Genomic DNA, 15,473 nt, shown 5'->3' on the forward strand with positions numbered 1-15,473 from the left:
GTTAGATCACACCTGGAGTCCTGTGAGCAGCTCTGAGCACCGCACCTGAGGAAGGATATTTTGGCTCTGGAGACATTTACCAGACTGATACCTGAACTCCAAAGCTTAAATTACAAGGAAAGATTACATAAAATTTAGAAGCTTAAGATGTGATTTAATTGAAGCACTCAGCATGTTATGGGGAACTAATAGGGTAGATAGAAACAATTTCCACTGATTGGGGAATCTAGCTCTAGAGGACGTTGGCTCAAAATTAGAGCCAAATCTTTCAGGAGTGAAGTTAGGAAACACTTCTACAGTGATGGTAGAAGTTTGGAACTTCTGTAAGTGGGAGCTGATGCTGGATCAGTTGTTAATTTTAAATATAAGATTGATAAATTTCTGTTAACCTAACACATTAAGGGACCTGGGGGAAAATGTTTGTATGGGGTTAGGCCACAGATCAGCCATGAGTTCATTGGCTCGGGGCAGGGTCGGGATGGGGGCGGTGTTCAATGGCCTACTTCTATTATAAGTGAAATTTCAAATTAATCTTCACACTATGCCATGAAGCGTGGTTTACACGTGGTCCTTGGTGCATCTAGTTTCAGGTCACAGTTTTGGTGAGAGAATGATCATCACCGACAGCATGTCTCCTCGGGGCAGCAGTGGGAAGGCGGGTACGCGGCTGCAAAGTCGAGGAGATGAGGCCGTGTACTGTCACTTTGCTAATACCAGCCTTATAGTTTTCATATGCCTTTTGTTCTCTTCTGTTTTGTGCAGGTCTTTTCCAGTGCAAAATACCCTGCACCTGACAGGCTTCAGGATTACATTTCCATTTTCACTGGGGTAGATGACCCTGCTTTGCAGAAGCGTCCACGCTACAAGATTCACAGCAAGCTGAAGCCACTGGACGAAAAGTCAGTTCAGGTATATGGCAATCATAGGTTCTTCATGGACCCACAGCATCTCCTTGTGAATTATGTGGCGTTTAATTCAATTTTAATTAAATAAAATATAAGCATCCAAGTTATTACTCCAATTTTGTTTTTACCATTCTGATAATCCTTTTTGCAAGCTGTGTAATTATCAAAAGCTGTGCAAATGGGTATGAATGAACTGAAAAACTCAAGTCACTTTACTTCAAAATACTGTGCAGTGTATTAATCAGAAAGGCATTGCAATAATCAGTCTAATTAGGCAGTGGATTATTTATTTACAATGCAAAATGAATCAGACTAGAAAACTATTGGAACAGTGTGTTGTTCATTTTTCAATCCTCCAGCTCCTAGATTTTGCCTGGAGTCCTGCAAAGCAGACTTTACACTGGATTTTCCGTTCTTTTCCCTAACCAAGTATAGCAGCCATACACTACCTTTTTGTCTTCTACTTTCTATCTCAAATGCAATCTTATTTTAGGAAATGAATGTTCGAAACACTTTTTTTTGAATAGAAAAGATAGCAGGTGATCCATACATTATGCCACCTGGTGTGTAAGAACACAATCCACCACTTTCTATTCCTGTGCGGTCTTTATTTGCACGTTTGTATTTCCAATTTAAAATATACAGACCACAGGAAGAGATTTCTCAATTTTTCCTCTACATAAGCAATAGTCCTAATTGCATGTATCCATTTGTTTCTATATTCCCCTTTCCTATATTCATTTTCTCCCCTTTCCTTCAACCATCTATCTAACCTATTATTGGCATGGTCTCTGCATCAATCACTAACTCCAGTAGTATATTTTTGAAATCATAGAATGTCTACAACACAGAAGGAGGCCTTACAACCTTATCGTGTCTGTGCCTCCTCTCTGCCAAAGCAACTCACGTGGTCCCACTCAGTGGCCTTTTCTCTGTCGCCTTGCAGATTTTTTTAATCTTCAGTTAATTGTCCAATTCTCTCTTGAATGCCTTGATTGAATCTGCGTCCATCACTCTTTCAGATAGAGCATTCCAGATCCAAACCGCTTGCTGCGTAAAAATAAGTATTTCCTCATGTTACTATGGCTTCTTCTGCTAATCACCTTAAATTGGTGTCCTCTGGTTCTGGATCCTTTGGCCACTGGGAACAGTTTCTCCTTATCTACTCTGTCTAGACCCCTCATGATTGTGAACGTTCCTATCAAATCTCTCCTTAATCTTTTCTTCTCCAAACAGGCCCAACGTCTCCAACCTATCCACAGAACTGAAGTTCCTCATCCCTGGAACCATTCTTGTGAATCTTTTCTGCAAAAGATGGTTGTTTCAATGCTATTGCTACTGCCCTATTATTTCCAATCTATGTCTCATCTCAGTTGAGGTGACAGTGAGGCCTTTAAATGTGTTAGAGCTAGGGAGGCAAAATATCAGCTGGAATTCCTATTCTTCATCACTAACCAGTGAACACCCCCTCCCCCCAAAAAGTTGAAAAGACATGAGATGAATGTCAAGCACATGGGTTCTGCTGTGATTGCCCTCCCACAGTCAGTTGCTGAAATTCATTGCCAGAACTCTTGAAGGCTGGGCAAGTTGGTCATATGATTCCTCCTCTGACATTAAGGATCAATCTCATCAGTGCAGTAAAGTAAACATCTAGAAATCAGTCTAGTTATAGGAAGAAATGTTTCCAAGCTGAGATTTGAAGGTTGGACTAATTGAGAGATTTTTCTTCCATTCCTTTAGGAGAAGGCAAAGCATTATCCTGTGTGTTTGAACACAAAGTCACGGGAGGAGAATGAGACTGAGGAAGGGTTGGGAAGTCTTCCTCGAAATATCACCTCTATCAGTTCTCTGCTACTTTTCAACACCACTGAAAACCCGTAGGTGTCATTAACCCTGTTAAGAGAAAGGGAATAGTTTTGTTTTTATTGGTATATTTGTTCAGTATGTGAGTTATACATGCACATACCAACTGCCAGTGTGGTCTGTAGTAGATGACATTCACAGAAGATGATTAACTGTTACGCATAGCAATTCTTGCAGAACAGCAACCTGCAGCTTATTCAGAAAAAAATATATATTTCTGGTGTTTATTGCAGTTTCTGTGTATGAATTCTAAATACAAAATATCTCCAGGTTTGAGTGTAATATCACATTTAAACAAATGGAACAATTCTATAAATGTGTAATCATAGATATGTTGTTCTCCTGGCCAGCTCATGCCGTGATCAAAATGGGTAAGTAAACTTATTTAATTGAAAAAGAAACAAACTTATTTTAATTGACAGCACCATGAAGGAATAAAGTAATTGTACTGTAATTTTGGTCAGTATGAAGACAGTTGGGAGCTGGGTTTTCATGATTTGTGAACTTCTGAATTCACTTTTTTTGAGGAAAAAAATTATGAAAATATTTTAATGCTATTAACAAATGATAAATGTTAAAGTTTTGAGAGATCTTTTTTCATGAGAATATCTTCATAGTATTTTAGGTTTGTACAAGAGAGCTCTGTGTTTCCTGCCATGAAATTCTGTCCTGTCTTTCTTAAAAAGAAAATACATGATTCAGCAAAAGAAATCCTATTAAGTGTTGCTGTACTGTCTGGAGGTGATTATCAATTATTTAGAGCTTATTTCAACCTCTCAATTCAGATTCTCAAACTGTGTTCTGGATACATTTTTCTCATTGATCTTAAACTACTCTTCAGATTCCATGTAACTCGTACCAGTTTATGTATTACTGTGAGATGCTGCTGGAGATGGAAGTGCTGGACTGGTTCCAATATACATTAAACACTTATGGATGGCTGAAGTATGAGTATGAATATGAAGTATGTTTGAGTTGCAAAAATTACTTATTTCTCAAGAATATCCAGAAGGAAGTATTGTGTGTTAGATTTGTAGCTTGCTTTATAAGTATTCAGTTTTGCACTCTGTTCTCTAGAATGGGGGCCTAAGATACTGAGCCAGATCTGATTGGCCTGTGACGTTTGATAGTATTCTACTCTTTTTTTTTTTTTTCCTACAGCTACAAGAAGTACGTTCTATTGGACCCATTAGCCGGAGCTGTGACAAAAACTCACACTGCACTGGAAACTGAGAAAGAGGAGAAACCATTTGATGCTCCGCTCTCTATCACCAAGAGGGAGCAACTTGAAAGACGGGTAATTGTGGAGGATTGCTATGCTGAGGTTGGGGGAGCCCATGTTCCATCCACTCTGCTACATAACACACTGTGGCATGATAATACTTTTAATTTTTAAAAAAAATGATGGATATGCAAAATTCCACAGTTACAGTGTGCTGGGCACAGCTTTGAATTATGCACTGATAAAAGGTTGTTGTGCATTTACCTGTCACCAGTCATCCTCTGAAGATTGCCTCTTGGGCATGGGGACAAGAGGAGATGTCCATGCATTTTAATCCATAATTAAAACAACACGGTACTTCAGTCATTTAACAAAAGGGAATGAGTGTAACCTGGTTAATTTCTGTTCTGCAAGGCCTATATCTGATGGGAAGCTGTTGATAACGTTACTTAACTGTGAGTTGTGTTCAAAATTAAATTTTCATTAAATGTTCATTGCTGCAAGTATGTTTGTATTATCACTGAAAGGTTTGCCTTAGCCTTTGTTGGCTTGGCATTGGATTTATTTCCTTGCTCTTTTAATGTAGATAAAGGTTTAACTATGTTCAAGTGGGACCTTAGTCACTTAGTGTTAATGGGGAAAACTGAACTCTAACCTTTTGGTGAACTTTGGAACTTGAGCTAAGCCAGTTATGCTCCCCTCTCCAGTTTCATTGAGCCCAACATGGCTTCACCAGATCTGAAGGGAAATGCAACTGGTGCATTAATGTCCTGCCCCTAAATGTCTTTCTGGTTCATTAATGTGATCTGATATAAAACTTACTGCGAGTCAGGTGGTGCACCTAGTTAGCAAACTAACTCCAAGCTGGTTGAAACTGAGTGTGCAGAATATTTTTCCAATATCTAATTAATATTGCTACAGATATTTTTTGAGTTGTTTTGGATGGGCTTCTGAACAGTGCATTCTTTTATTTCAGACAACTGAAAATTATTTCTATGTGCCAGACCTGGGACAGGTCCCAGAGATTGATGTCCCATCCTACCTGCCAGATCTGCCTGGCATCGCAGATGACCTCATGTACAGTGCTGATCTGGGTCCAGGCATTGCACCGTCCGTCCCAGGAAGCAATATGCCTGAACTGCCCAGTTTCAATACAGAACCAGTTTACATGAACGGGCCAGGTACTGTGTAATAGTCTGCATTTACTGCTTTGCTGTTTGTAGAACTAGCATATTCACCCACTGGAAACAGCTGAGCAAAGCAAAGTTACACATACATTTGGTAGTGATGGTTAGTTTTGTCTTTAAAAGGCTCTTGTGACATTTTAACGATCTCCTGATAGATGCATTATACAAGTACACCAGAGTGACTAGCCTGCTCCATTTATTTCAATTAAAAAGATGCCTGGGACCTCATCTGTCATCCTCCCCACCCTTTCTTTGCATGTTCCACACCTCCTTTGGTCAAGACAGTGAGGCACAAGATGGCTCCCTGGCCACTGCTGATCTCTCTTGGCTGGTCACCATAAGGCACATTCAAACTGTACCCAGAATAAGGAGGGAAAATTAAGAGGAAAAAATAAAATGCATCAAAAATTTATCTCTTAAAATGAAGTCACTATGTACAATATTCTGTATATGTGGAGAAGCACTGCTTTTGAGATATTGCCACTATAAAGCATATGATTTTGCGAGGAGGGAAGAGGAGGACCAGAGGAAGTGTGCAGGATGGTGCTCCATGTTACATCTTTGTTTGGACAAGCATTGTACCTAGTCCTGGCCAATTTTAATAGCAAATCAATTGTTGCCAAACATCAGGAAATGGCTTAAGATCATAACTTATTTTCTTTATTAGTACCATAATCTTCAATTTCTAGAAAATGGTGAGAAAAATGTATTTGTAAAGCAATAATCAGAGTTCAGTCTAACTTTTCTAATCTCAATAGTGATTGTGGTGGAGTGGCTGTCACTCAAAAGTCTATACTTTTTATATCCTCCGTTTCAGATCAACAGAGTCCTGGTCTCCCACTGCCGCCTGTAGAACTCCCTACTCCTGAACTACTGATGCCAGTGAGTGCTGCTCCGCCTCCACCTCCTCCTCCTCCTCCACCTCCACCTCCACCTCCAGTTCAGTCATCTCTGCAAACTAATGTTGGTAACAGTCAACCACCAGGTCTGTTTTTAAATGTGTCTCTTCTTAATCTGGTCTAAATTATGTTTCAGTCAATGCAGGACAATTGTATAAAATTGTGATTCATTATTCTCTCCTGTGACACCATGTTTAGGGATGAATAGCAATGATTGAACGGTCAATTCCATTAACATGCTGCTGGTGGTGCCTTCTTATAGATCAGTGCTACCATCAGCAGGAGTGTAGTTGGACTTGTAGGTCATTACTGAGTGGAATGTCCACTGCACCAACACCCAAACTGGTTTATGCGACTTGAGATAGGTCCTTTGCTTGCGTGACTTTTATTTTAAAAAAAATGTCTTCGGTCTTATGAATTTAAAGGAATACCAGGATTTCTGTTGGAATCTTTTGTTCTAAAGCACTTGCCTTTTAAAAAAAAAAAAAAATCCAACTGATCCAAAGAGGAAGCTGACATGATTAAGACTGCCCTTGAAATTATTCCAATGCAGACTTGATATTGACAAGAGGATGGCAATTTGAAAAGGAAGTTAAAATTAGCAGCAACAGGTTATTCCACACTAGGAGAATCACAACTTTGCCTGATCATCTCCACAAATTAAATTTTTAACAGAAGACTCTAATTAGAAGCCCCAGCAGTCTTTTTTTTTTATTCTCACCATAACCTAGGGATTCCAAGTCCAGTTGTAATAACCCTCAAATCACAAGGGATCAAATTTTGGGGACCTTCCTTATCTACGTTTCAATCTATAGTGTGGTGTATTATTTGCTAGTCATGTATTGCCTCCAATCCTTCACAAACGCAGGCTTAAAAACCTGGAATTTCATACTTAGCATCGTGGGAATGCCTTCAGCACGCAGACTGCAGCAGTTCAATAAGAAGGTTCACTACCATCTTGTGGGCAACAAGGGTGGACAACAAAAAACCAGAAAATGTTGGAAATATTCAGCAGGTCAGACAGCATATGTGGAGAGAGAAACAGAGTTAACCTTTCAGGTCAATGATATTTCAAGTCTGACAAGAGGTCATTGACCTGAAATGTTAACTCTGTTTTTCTCTCTACAAATGCTTCCTGACCTGCTGAGTATTTAAGCCTAATTCCAGGATTTCAGCACATAATCTGGCTGACACTTCAGTGCAGTACTGAGGGGCAGTACTGAGGGATTACTGCATTGTTGGAGTTGTGGACTTTCTGTTGAAACATTAAAAAAGGGTCCTGTTTGCCTGTACGTGGAATGAACCCAATATTCTGCTCAAAACTCTTGCATCACGAACGCCACCAAAAACAGATAAGTTGCAAATGAGATGAATAATTTTTTTATTCATTCATGGGATGCGGGTGTTGCTGTTTAAAGCCAGCATTTATTGCTCATCCCTAATTGCCCATGCCAAGGTGGTGGTGTGCTCACCCTGAATACAACTGAGTGACTTGCTCAGCCATATCAGAGGGCAGTTAAAAGTCAGCCACATTGCTGTGGGTCTAGAGTCACACATAGGCTAGAATTCCTTCCCGAAAGGACAGTGAACCAGATGGGTTTTTCTTACCATACGATTTCATGGTCACCATTACTGATATTAGCTTTTTATCCCAGATTGTATTTAATTTATTGAATTTATAATACCCAGCCTCTGTGGTGGGATTTGAACTCATTTGTCCAGGCCTCTGGATTACTGGTCTAGTAACATAACCACGATGCTACAGTACCTCTTTGTGGGATCTTGCTGTTTGTGAAATGGTTGCATGTCTGTCCACATAAATTACTTTAAAAATTCATTGAATATGAAGTGCTTTGTGATGCCTAAGAGAGGGAGAGTAAATTCCACTTCAACAGGGATGCAAAATGGACAGTAGCAGATCAGCTGCCTACTAAACATCCCGTTGATCATCCCTTCCATTGAAGACTGGCATGGGCACAAAAACAAAGTTCAGTCATATCCCTATAAAATTAATCTCCAATCAATAGGACCCAAATTGTGAAAAGCTCTTTTATTGACTTCTACTTTCACTAATTGTCCTTCAGAAGCTGGCATTGTTCAGGGAGCACCTCAGGAGGTTGTGAAACCCTCAAATGGAAGAGCCAGTCTGCTGGAATCTATCCGCCAGGCAGGTGGAATCGGGAAAGCGAAACTGCGCAATGCAAAGACTATTAAAATGGAAAAGAAGAAGCAGAAAGAACAGGAACAAGGTATTTTTTCCATTTAACTCCTTTTTTTTTGTTTCAGATAATTGGCTAGAACGAAATGTGTTTCAGAAGGTATGTAAAACCATTTTACATTTATATGGGATTTTAAAAGCTTTTGAAGTTCCTGAGCAACACATGGGATTGGGGGTAAGGTACTGACATGGATAGAGAACTGGTTGGCAGACAGGAAACAGAGTAGGATTAAACGGGTCTTTTTCCGAGTGACAGGCAGTGACTAGTGGGGTACTGCAGGGGATCAGTGCTAGGACCCCAGCTAGTCACAATATATATTAATGATATAGATGAGGGAATTAAATGTAAGATATCCAAGTTTGCAGACGACACAAAGCTGGGTGGGAGTGTGAGCTGTGAGAAGGAAGCAGAGAAGCTCCAGTGTGATTTTGGACAGGTTGAGTGAGTGGGCAAATACATGGCAGATGCAGTATAATGTGGATAAATGTGAGGTTATCCACTTTGGTGGCAAAAACAGAGAGGCAGATTATTATCCGAAGGGCAATAGATTGGGGAAGGTGCAGCGAGACCTGAGTGTCCTAGTGCACCAGTCGCTGAAAGTAAGCATGTAGGTTCAGCAGGCAGTTAAGAAGGCAAATGGTATGTTGGCCTTCATAGTGAGAGGATTAGGGTACAGGAGCAAGGATGTCTTGCTGCAATTATACAAGACCTTGGTGAGACCACATCTGGAATATTGTGTGCAGTTTTTGTCTCCTTCTCTGAGGAGGGATGTTCTTGCTCTGGAGGGAGTGCAGCGAAGGTTCGCCACACTGATTCCTGGGACAGCAGGACTGACTTATGAAGAGAGCTTGGGTCGATTAGGCTTGTATTCACTAAAGTTTAGAAGAATGAGAGTGGATCTCATAGAAACCTACAAAATTCGACCAGGACTGGACAGACTAGATGCAGAAAGGATGTTCCTGATGGCGGGGGAGTCCAGGACCAGGGGGTCACAGTCTAAGGATAAGGGGTAAGCCATTTAGGAGATGAGGAGGTATTTCTTCACCCAGAGAGTGGTGAACCTGTGGAATTCTTTACCACAGAAAGCAGTTGAGGCCAAATCATTAAATAAATTCAAGAAAGAGTTAGATTTGGTTCTTGGGGCTAAAGGGATATGGGGAGAAAGCGGGAACAGGGTACTGAGATTGGATGAGCAGCCATGATTATATTTAATGGCGGTGCAGGCTCGAAGGGCTGAATGGTCTACTATTTTTCTATGTTTCTATGACCTTCATATTTGCCTTTTTCTCGATGCTGGCCTACAAAGGCATTCTTTGTTTAATCTTTAGTTAAATAGTGACCCTGCGAGAAAGGCAGCAAATTTCCCAAACATTCAGGAATACTGAGCTGGTGCCAACCCTGCTGTCAGTTTGGAAAATATTTTTATCCAAGTGAAAGTGAAATATGCCAGTTGCACATGTGAGTAGCTTTTTGTACCACAGATCTTGATGGTTGCAAAAGCAGCATCATTTGTTGAGAATCTGAATAGCAGAATCATTCCACGTGATGTGCTTTTAATTTAATCACCTTGTCCTGTTAATTTGTTAATGGGGAGTGTGTTGGAAACTTAGATTAGAAACCTGTATAATGTACTCTCTTGATGCAGCTATGTTAATGGAGCTATCTTGAGTGTGGGCAGGGGAGGAAATGCACTGACCTTGACCTGTATTATGTGTTCTAGGTGGAACAATGAAAGGAGGTGGGGATCTGATGTCTGATCTCTTCAACAAGCTTGCAATGAGGAGAAAAGGTACAAAACCCAGTGCTGACACAGCTTTACAAATTAACAGTGATTGTAGGGTCAGTTGATGTCAAATCATGAGTGACAATATCTAAAAGACTGACAGATTATATCCTTACTGTCTGATGTTACTTTGCTATACACAAAGTGTAGAAAGTATTTTAATGCATGGTAAAGCTTCCTGTGCTTTGGCCCTAACTACATGAGTGACATTTCCACAGTAGCCATTCTTGTGACCTTTCCTCATGAGACCAACAGCTTTTCGTACTGACCTAAGGGCAAGTTTATGCTGCAAGTTCAGCCAACTGAACTGGTTTGAGAATTACCCCAAATTACTTTCACACAGGTCCTTTTACATCCAGCACCTTCCAAACCCTACCACCTCGAAGGACAGGAGCAGCAAATGCATGGGAACATCACTACCTGCAAGTTCCCATCTAAGTCACACACCATCTTGACTTGGAACTATATCGCTGTTCCTTCACTGTCGCTGGGTCAAAATCCTGGAACTCCCTTCCTAACAGCACTGTGGGTATACCTACCTCACATGGACTGCAGCGGTTCAAGAAGGCAGCTCACCACCACCTTCTCAAGGGCAATTAGGGATGGACAATAAATGCTGGCATAGCCAGTGACGGCCACATCCCATGAATGAATTAAAAAAAAAAAAGGATATCTGCTACCATTCTGTATAATTAACTGGATTAAAACTTGTACGTCTTATTTTACAGGTATTTCAGGTAAAGGTCCTCAACAAGGTGAGGGTAGCAGTGGTGGAGGAGCTTCTGGTGATGTTCCTGTACCAGGTGGTGCTTTTGCTCGAATGTCTGATGCCATTCCACCCCTCCCAGCTCCACAACAGCAAACCGTGGAAGATGAGGATGACTGGGATGCATGAGATTTGCTATCTGATTTGGCAAAGATGTCTGCATTAAGTCTCTGGTTCCTGTGAAACCTTGAACTTTTCTTTCAGTTGTGTTAAGTCTGTTTGTCAATTCCAGCTCAAGTTTGGAATTCTAAACAAAAAGGGAGGGGAAAGGTTTGCTTGTGTGTGACTTCCTTTTTACCCAATTTGTGAGAGATGGGAATAGAACAGTCCAGTCCATGCGGACACAATCACAGGAATGTTTGCCTACCTGGCACCCATCAGCTACGGAGATAAATACATAGCTAGCCAAAGATCGCAACAATTAAGCAGTAGAATTTCCATCATAACATTATTTCATATTCCTTAAGTGTCCTCAGCTGCAACATGAGCACTGATATCCATTATGCTAGAATTGTGCTGTGAGCGGAAGGCAAATCTAAACTACACCTAGTAAAAACAATGTAAGTGACTATTGTTTTAAGCAAAATTTGCTCTAATATTTAATCCTTTTATAATCTAGTTTTAGATTTGAAAACTAACATTTTGCAGACAGCATTAACCTCTGTGTTTAAAAGGATGTGAAATTTACATGGCTACATACCTCTTGCTGGATGACTTCCAGTCATCCTCCAATGCTGCTTTACCAGTTGTCAGAAAGCAGGTGACGGTGGCCCTAATTTCCTACCCATAGAAAGAGGCCGGTTCCACTACTCTGATGCTACAGTGTATAGCACTGCTTGAGGAGGGGCTATTGAATATTTAACCCAGAATTCAACAAGGATTTGAGTAACAAAATAACAAAACCATATATGTAATTCAAATTTTAAATTCACAATAACCCAAGCTTTGCATTTTCCTTAGAGCTTTTGCATAATTATAGAAGAGCAATAAAGTTTAATCTGCTGTTGAATAGATGTAAAATTTTGGAATATAAATGGCTGTTACAAATAGTCTGGAAGTAGTGTGATTTCTACACAACTCCATGCTTGTGCAGGTTTTAAGTAAAGCAGAAAGTGTGATACTCGAGTGTCCCTGTTGCATAAGTCACCAATTGAATTGGAATGAGGAGCATGTTGGGCAAATCCAATTTATTATCCAAATGAATTGTAAAATGTCATGAAAGATGCATAATTCATGTAGAATGATCAAATTTGCATTTTTGTGTGGGTGAAGTATTTTGCATTTTTGTATAACAGGACATTTTCAAATTCTTCACATACAGTGAAGGTTGGTTTGCTATAGGTTGGCAGAGTGTGTACAGTGAGGAAAATCTGTTCCTGCATAGCTACTCTTTCATTCAAACATTCCTATGAATAGATTGACTATTTTGGGAAATGACTGCAATTTGTCTCTAGTCATGTGCCATTTTGCATCAGAAAATTCCCATTGCAGCAATTTCTTTGAAATTATTCGGTAAGCTACATCAACCCAAAACCAAAATGCCTACCTTTTTGGATTTTTGGGGCGACAGCTGTGATGAGAAAATGGTGATGATTCGTTTAGATACATTTTTGTGTAGCTCATCAGATTGGGATGTACACAACCTACCTTTTGTATTAAAGGATGGTTTGCAATTATAAGTTGTGCTTTTAAGTTTTTACTATTGTTAAACAGGCCTTGGTAAATTTCAGCTATGCTCCAAGTGCAGAAATGCTGTCCCTGATTCATTATCGCAGCTGTCATTGTATTTGCTAGAGCCATTGTGAAAGACCATTAGGTAAATGTATGAAGTGACCCCATCTACATTGCAGTCCCCTTCATTGCACCTTTTGTTAAATCAGTTGCACTTTACCGCCTTAAACAGGAAGCTGATCATGATAAATGACTATGAAGAACAGTTAACATCTTGCCATGAACCATGTAGAATTGTAAATCTAAATATAAGAACTTTTACTACTTTCCTATGTTGAATGGGATTTTTTTGACCTCAGTAGAGTCACATGACATTATTAATTTGCCTTTCAAAGTTTTGGATTGTTACGGAGCAGATAAGCAAAGGGAATCATTGTTCAGCTCCATTGAACCCTTCAAACCAGAGTTCACATGAAAAATACAATGCATTACTTTATCCCCATGTTAAAAATGCCACCATAGTTTACACACCAGCTTTGCTTCCTAAATTGCCAAAGTATAATTACTCCTGGTTTGTCTGGCCATGTTTCATGCATGGTGGTTAAATCTGTGATTTTTCTCCAACAGGAGAAATTGTTGAAATCAAAGCTTCACAGGTAGCTTTGCTTGTTTTCTCTGCCATTGGTTTCACTTAGCAGACCTGCTTAGTGTGTGCATGGAGCCTCAGGTGTTCATGTACGTGGATCTGCCCTCCTAAGGTGATAATGATCAGAGAAATAGGAATGGGCCATTCAGCTGCTTAAATCTATTCTGCATTCAGTCAGATCATGGCTGATTGGTACCTCAATTCCTTTTACCTGCCTTTGATCAATATCTCATGATGCCCTTGCTGAACAAAAATCTATTGATCTTGTTATGATCCTGTAGTTTTTTTCCTGGGAAGTATGCAGTGTACCTTTTTAAGGCTGTAACAGGATCAGTATTGCTTTAAGGCAGCAAGCTCCAGGGACTGAGTCAAAGAATGCGTTCTCGTTGCCATAGGATACAGTCACTCAGAAACTGAGGATCGAGAGATACATTGTTGATATTTGAAACTAGCTGAAAAACTGGCTTTTGAGACAGTTAACAGATACAGACAGCTGGACCAGCATATACTGAAGCAAATGAGAGTTCTCTCAGGTGATTTAAACCCTATTTATTATACTCTCAGAATTCTGATGTCAAGCCAGATTAATTTCTTAAAATAAAATAACCAATTCCTTTAACTGCTGAACTGTAATTGCTGAAATTCATCAATGGAAAAGAAGAGCATCAATTCAACTGCTGAATTAGACTACGGACTGTTCTACTGCTGAAGAATCCTTTTTTTTTCCCCCATCGGACGGCTGAGGACTTCAAGCAACCTTGGACTCTTCCACATTGGAAGATTTCACTTCAGGAGCGTAAATATGCAAGGACACTAATTTTTCTCTTTTTAAATGTTTATATCTTAGTGTTTAAGAATTTAGTTTTTCTAATTAAACAGTTAATTTGTTGATTTAAAGACACCTGGTTTGGTTAGCCTCATTCGGGGGTTAATAGTACAATTTGACTGGGTCTTAATTTGCAAAGTTTAAAAATGATGTGTTAGGCAATCTGTGGAGGGACGGGACTGAATCAACAGTGCATTTCTCCCACCACAATCAGAATCGTATATTTTGATTGGGGCCTTTGACTTGAACGGTCAGTCATAACATATAAATTGGGGGCTCGTTCACGATTGAATCATAATTAATTAAGTGGCTTGCGTCTGGGATCAGAATCAGACTAATTTGGAGGGCTCGCATTTGAAATCATATTAACTACTCGTCTCGGATATATTTAAATTGGGGTCTTGCGTTTGGCATCATATTTAATTGCCCTTGCGTCTGGGATCATAGCAATTGGAAACTTGATTTTTGGGATCTAAATCTAACACCAATTACAAAGAAATTAAAAGAACCAGGTCTCTTGTATAAATAAGGTGCAGTCTATATCATTGTAATGGCATTAGTGGTTGCAGCAGAGTTTTGGGGAAAGCAGAATGTTACCCTGAGTGACTTGATAACTTTAAGAACAAATTAAAAGAATTGGCAGCGAAAGTGGGGTTAGAATTGAAATTAGGTGCCAAAAAAGCAGAGTTAATTGATATAATAGCCCAACATCTGGAAGTAGTAGAAGATGATGATGAAAAAGAATGAGAGACAAGAAAGTAGTCGTCTGAGAGTGATGCAGTGTTGTTGGCTAGGATTCAGTTAGAAATAAGAAAACTTAAACTTCAAAGAGAGAGTGAAAGAGAAGAGGGAATTTAAATTCAAAGAGATGGAACTAAGACAAAGAGGTAGATTAAATCCAGGGAAAATTCTGGTCAAAAAGAATCTGAATTTAGCTCAGGACCTGGCAAAATGATGTTTAAATTTATACAGGCTCTTCCTAAGTTCGAGGAAAGGGACGTAAAGGCATTTTTCATATCTTTTGAATAAATAGCCAAACAAATGAAATGGCCGAAAGAAAGCTGGACATGGCTTATGCAGGGCAAGTTGGTAGGCAGAGCTCATGAAACTTATGCCATGCTTCCTGAAGAGGCTTCTACAGATTGAGATGACAAAAAAGGCTAATCTCGCTGCGTATGAGTTAGTCCCTGAAGCTTCCCGTCAGAAGTTTAGGAACTTGTGGAGGTTGGCTGGGCAGACATATTTCAAATTTGAGATGGTGAAGCAAATGAATTTTGACCATTGGATATGGCATTGAAGATAGAAACCACATATGAGAACCTTCGAGAATAGATTCTCTTAAGAGTTTAAAAACTCCATTCCTTCAGTTGTGAGAACTCGTATAGATAACCTAAAAGTTTTGAAAGCTAGGCAAGCAGCAGTAATTACTGCTGATTTTGAGCTTGTGAATAAGCCAACCTATTTGTCCGTCACCCCCATAAACCTG

The 15,473-nt window shown here is 39.7% G+C and overlaps 1 protein-coding gene across 4 annotated transcripts in view; it reads left to right on the forward strand.

Annotated features, from left to right (window-relative positions):
• Positions 1 to 12,842, forward strand: part of wash1 (WAS protein family homolog 1) — a 33,113-nt gene extending 20,271 nt beyond the window's left edge. For all 4 annotated transcript variants that reach the window (XM_068050678.1, XM_068050677.1, XM_068050676.1 and 1 more), the window contains exons 4-11: positions 763 to 909; positions 2,646 to 2,782; positions 3,930 to 4,065; positions 4,967 to 5,171; positions 5,995 to 6,162; positions 8,161 to 8,325; positions 10,016 to 10,084; positions 10,807 to 12,842. In XM_068050678.1, the coding sequence (XP_067906779.1) occupies positions 763 to 909; positions 2,646 to 2,782; positions 3,930 to 4,065; positions 4,967 to 5,171; positions 5,995 to 6,162; positions 8,161 to 8,325; positions 10,016 to 10,084; positions 10,807 to 10,973 (1,194 nt within the window). In that variant the 3' untranslated portion in view covers positions 10,974 to 12,842. The remainder of the gene's footprint in view (positions 1 to 762; positions 910 to 2,645; positions 2,783 to 3,929; positions 4,066 to 4,966; positions 5,172 to 5,994; positions 6,163 to 8,160; positions 8,326 to 10,015; positions 10,085 to 10,806) is intronic.
• The last annotated feature ends 2,631 nt before the right edge of the window (positions 12,843 to 15,473 follow it).

The sequence above is a fragment of the Heterodontus francisci genome, chromosome 18 (genome assembly GCF_036365525.1).
Source record: "Heterodontus francisci isolate sHetFra1 chromosome 18, sHetFra1.hap1, whole genome shotgun sequence".
Lineage (NCBI taxonomy): Eukaryota > Metazoa > Chordata > Chondrichthyes > Heterodontiformes > Heterodontidae > Heterodontus > Heterodontus francisci.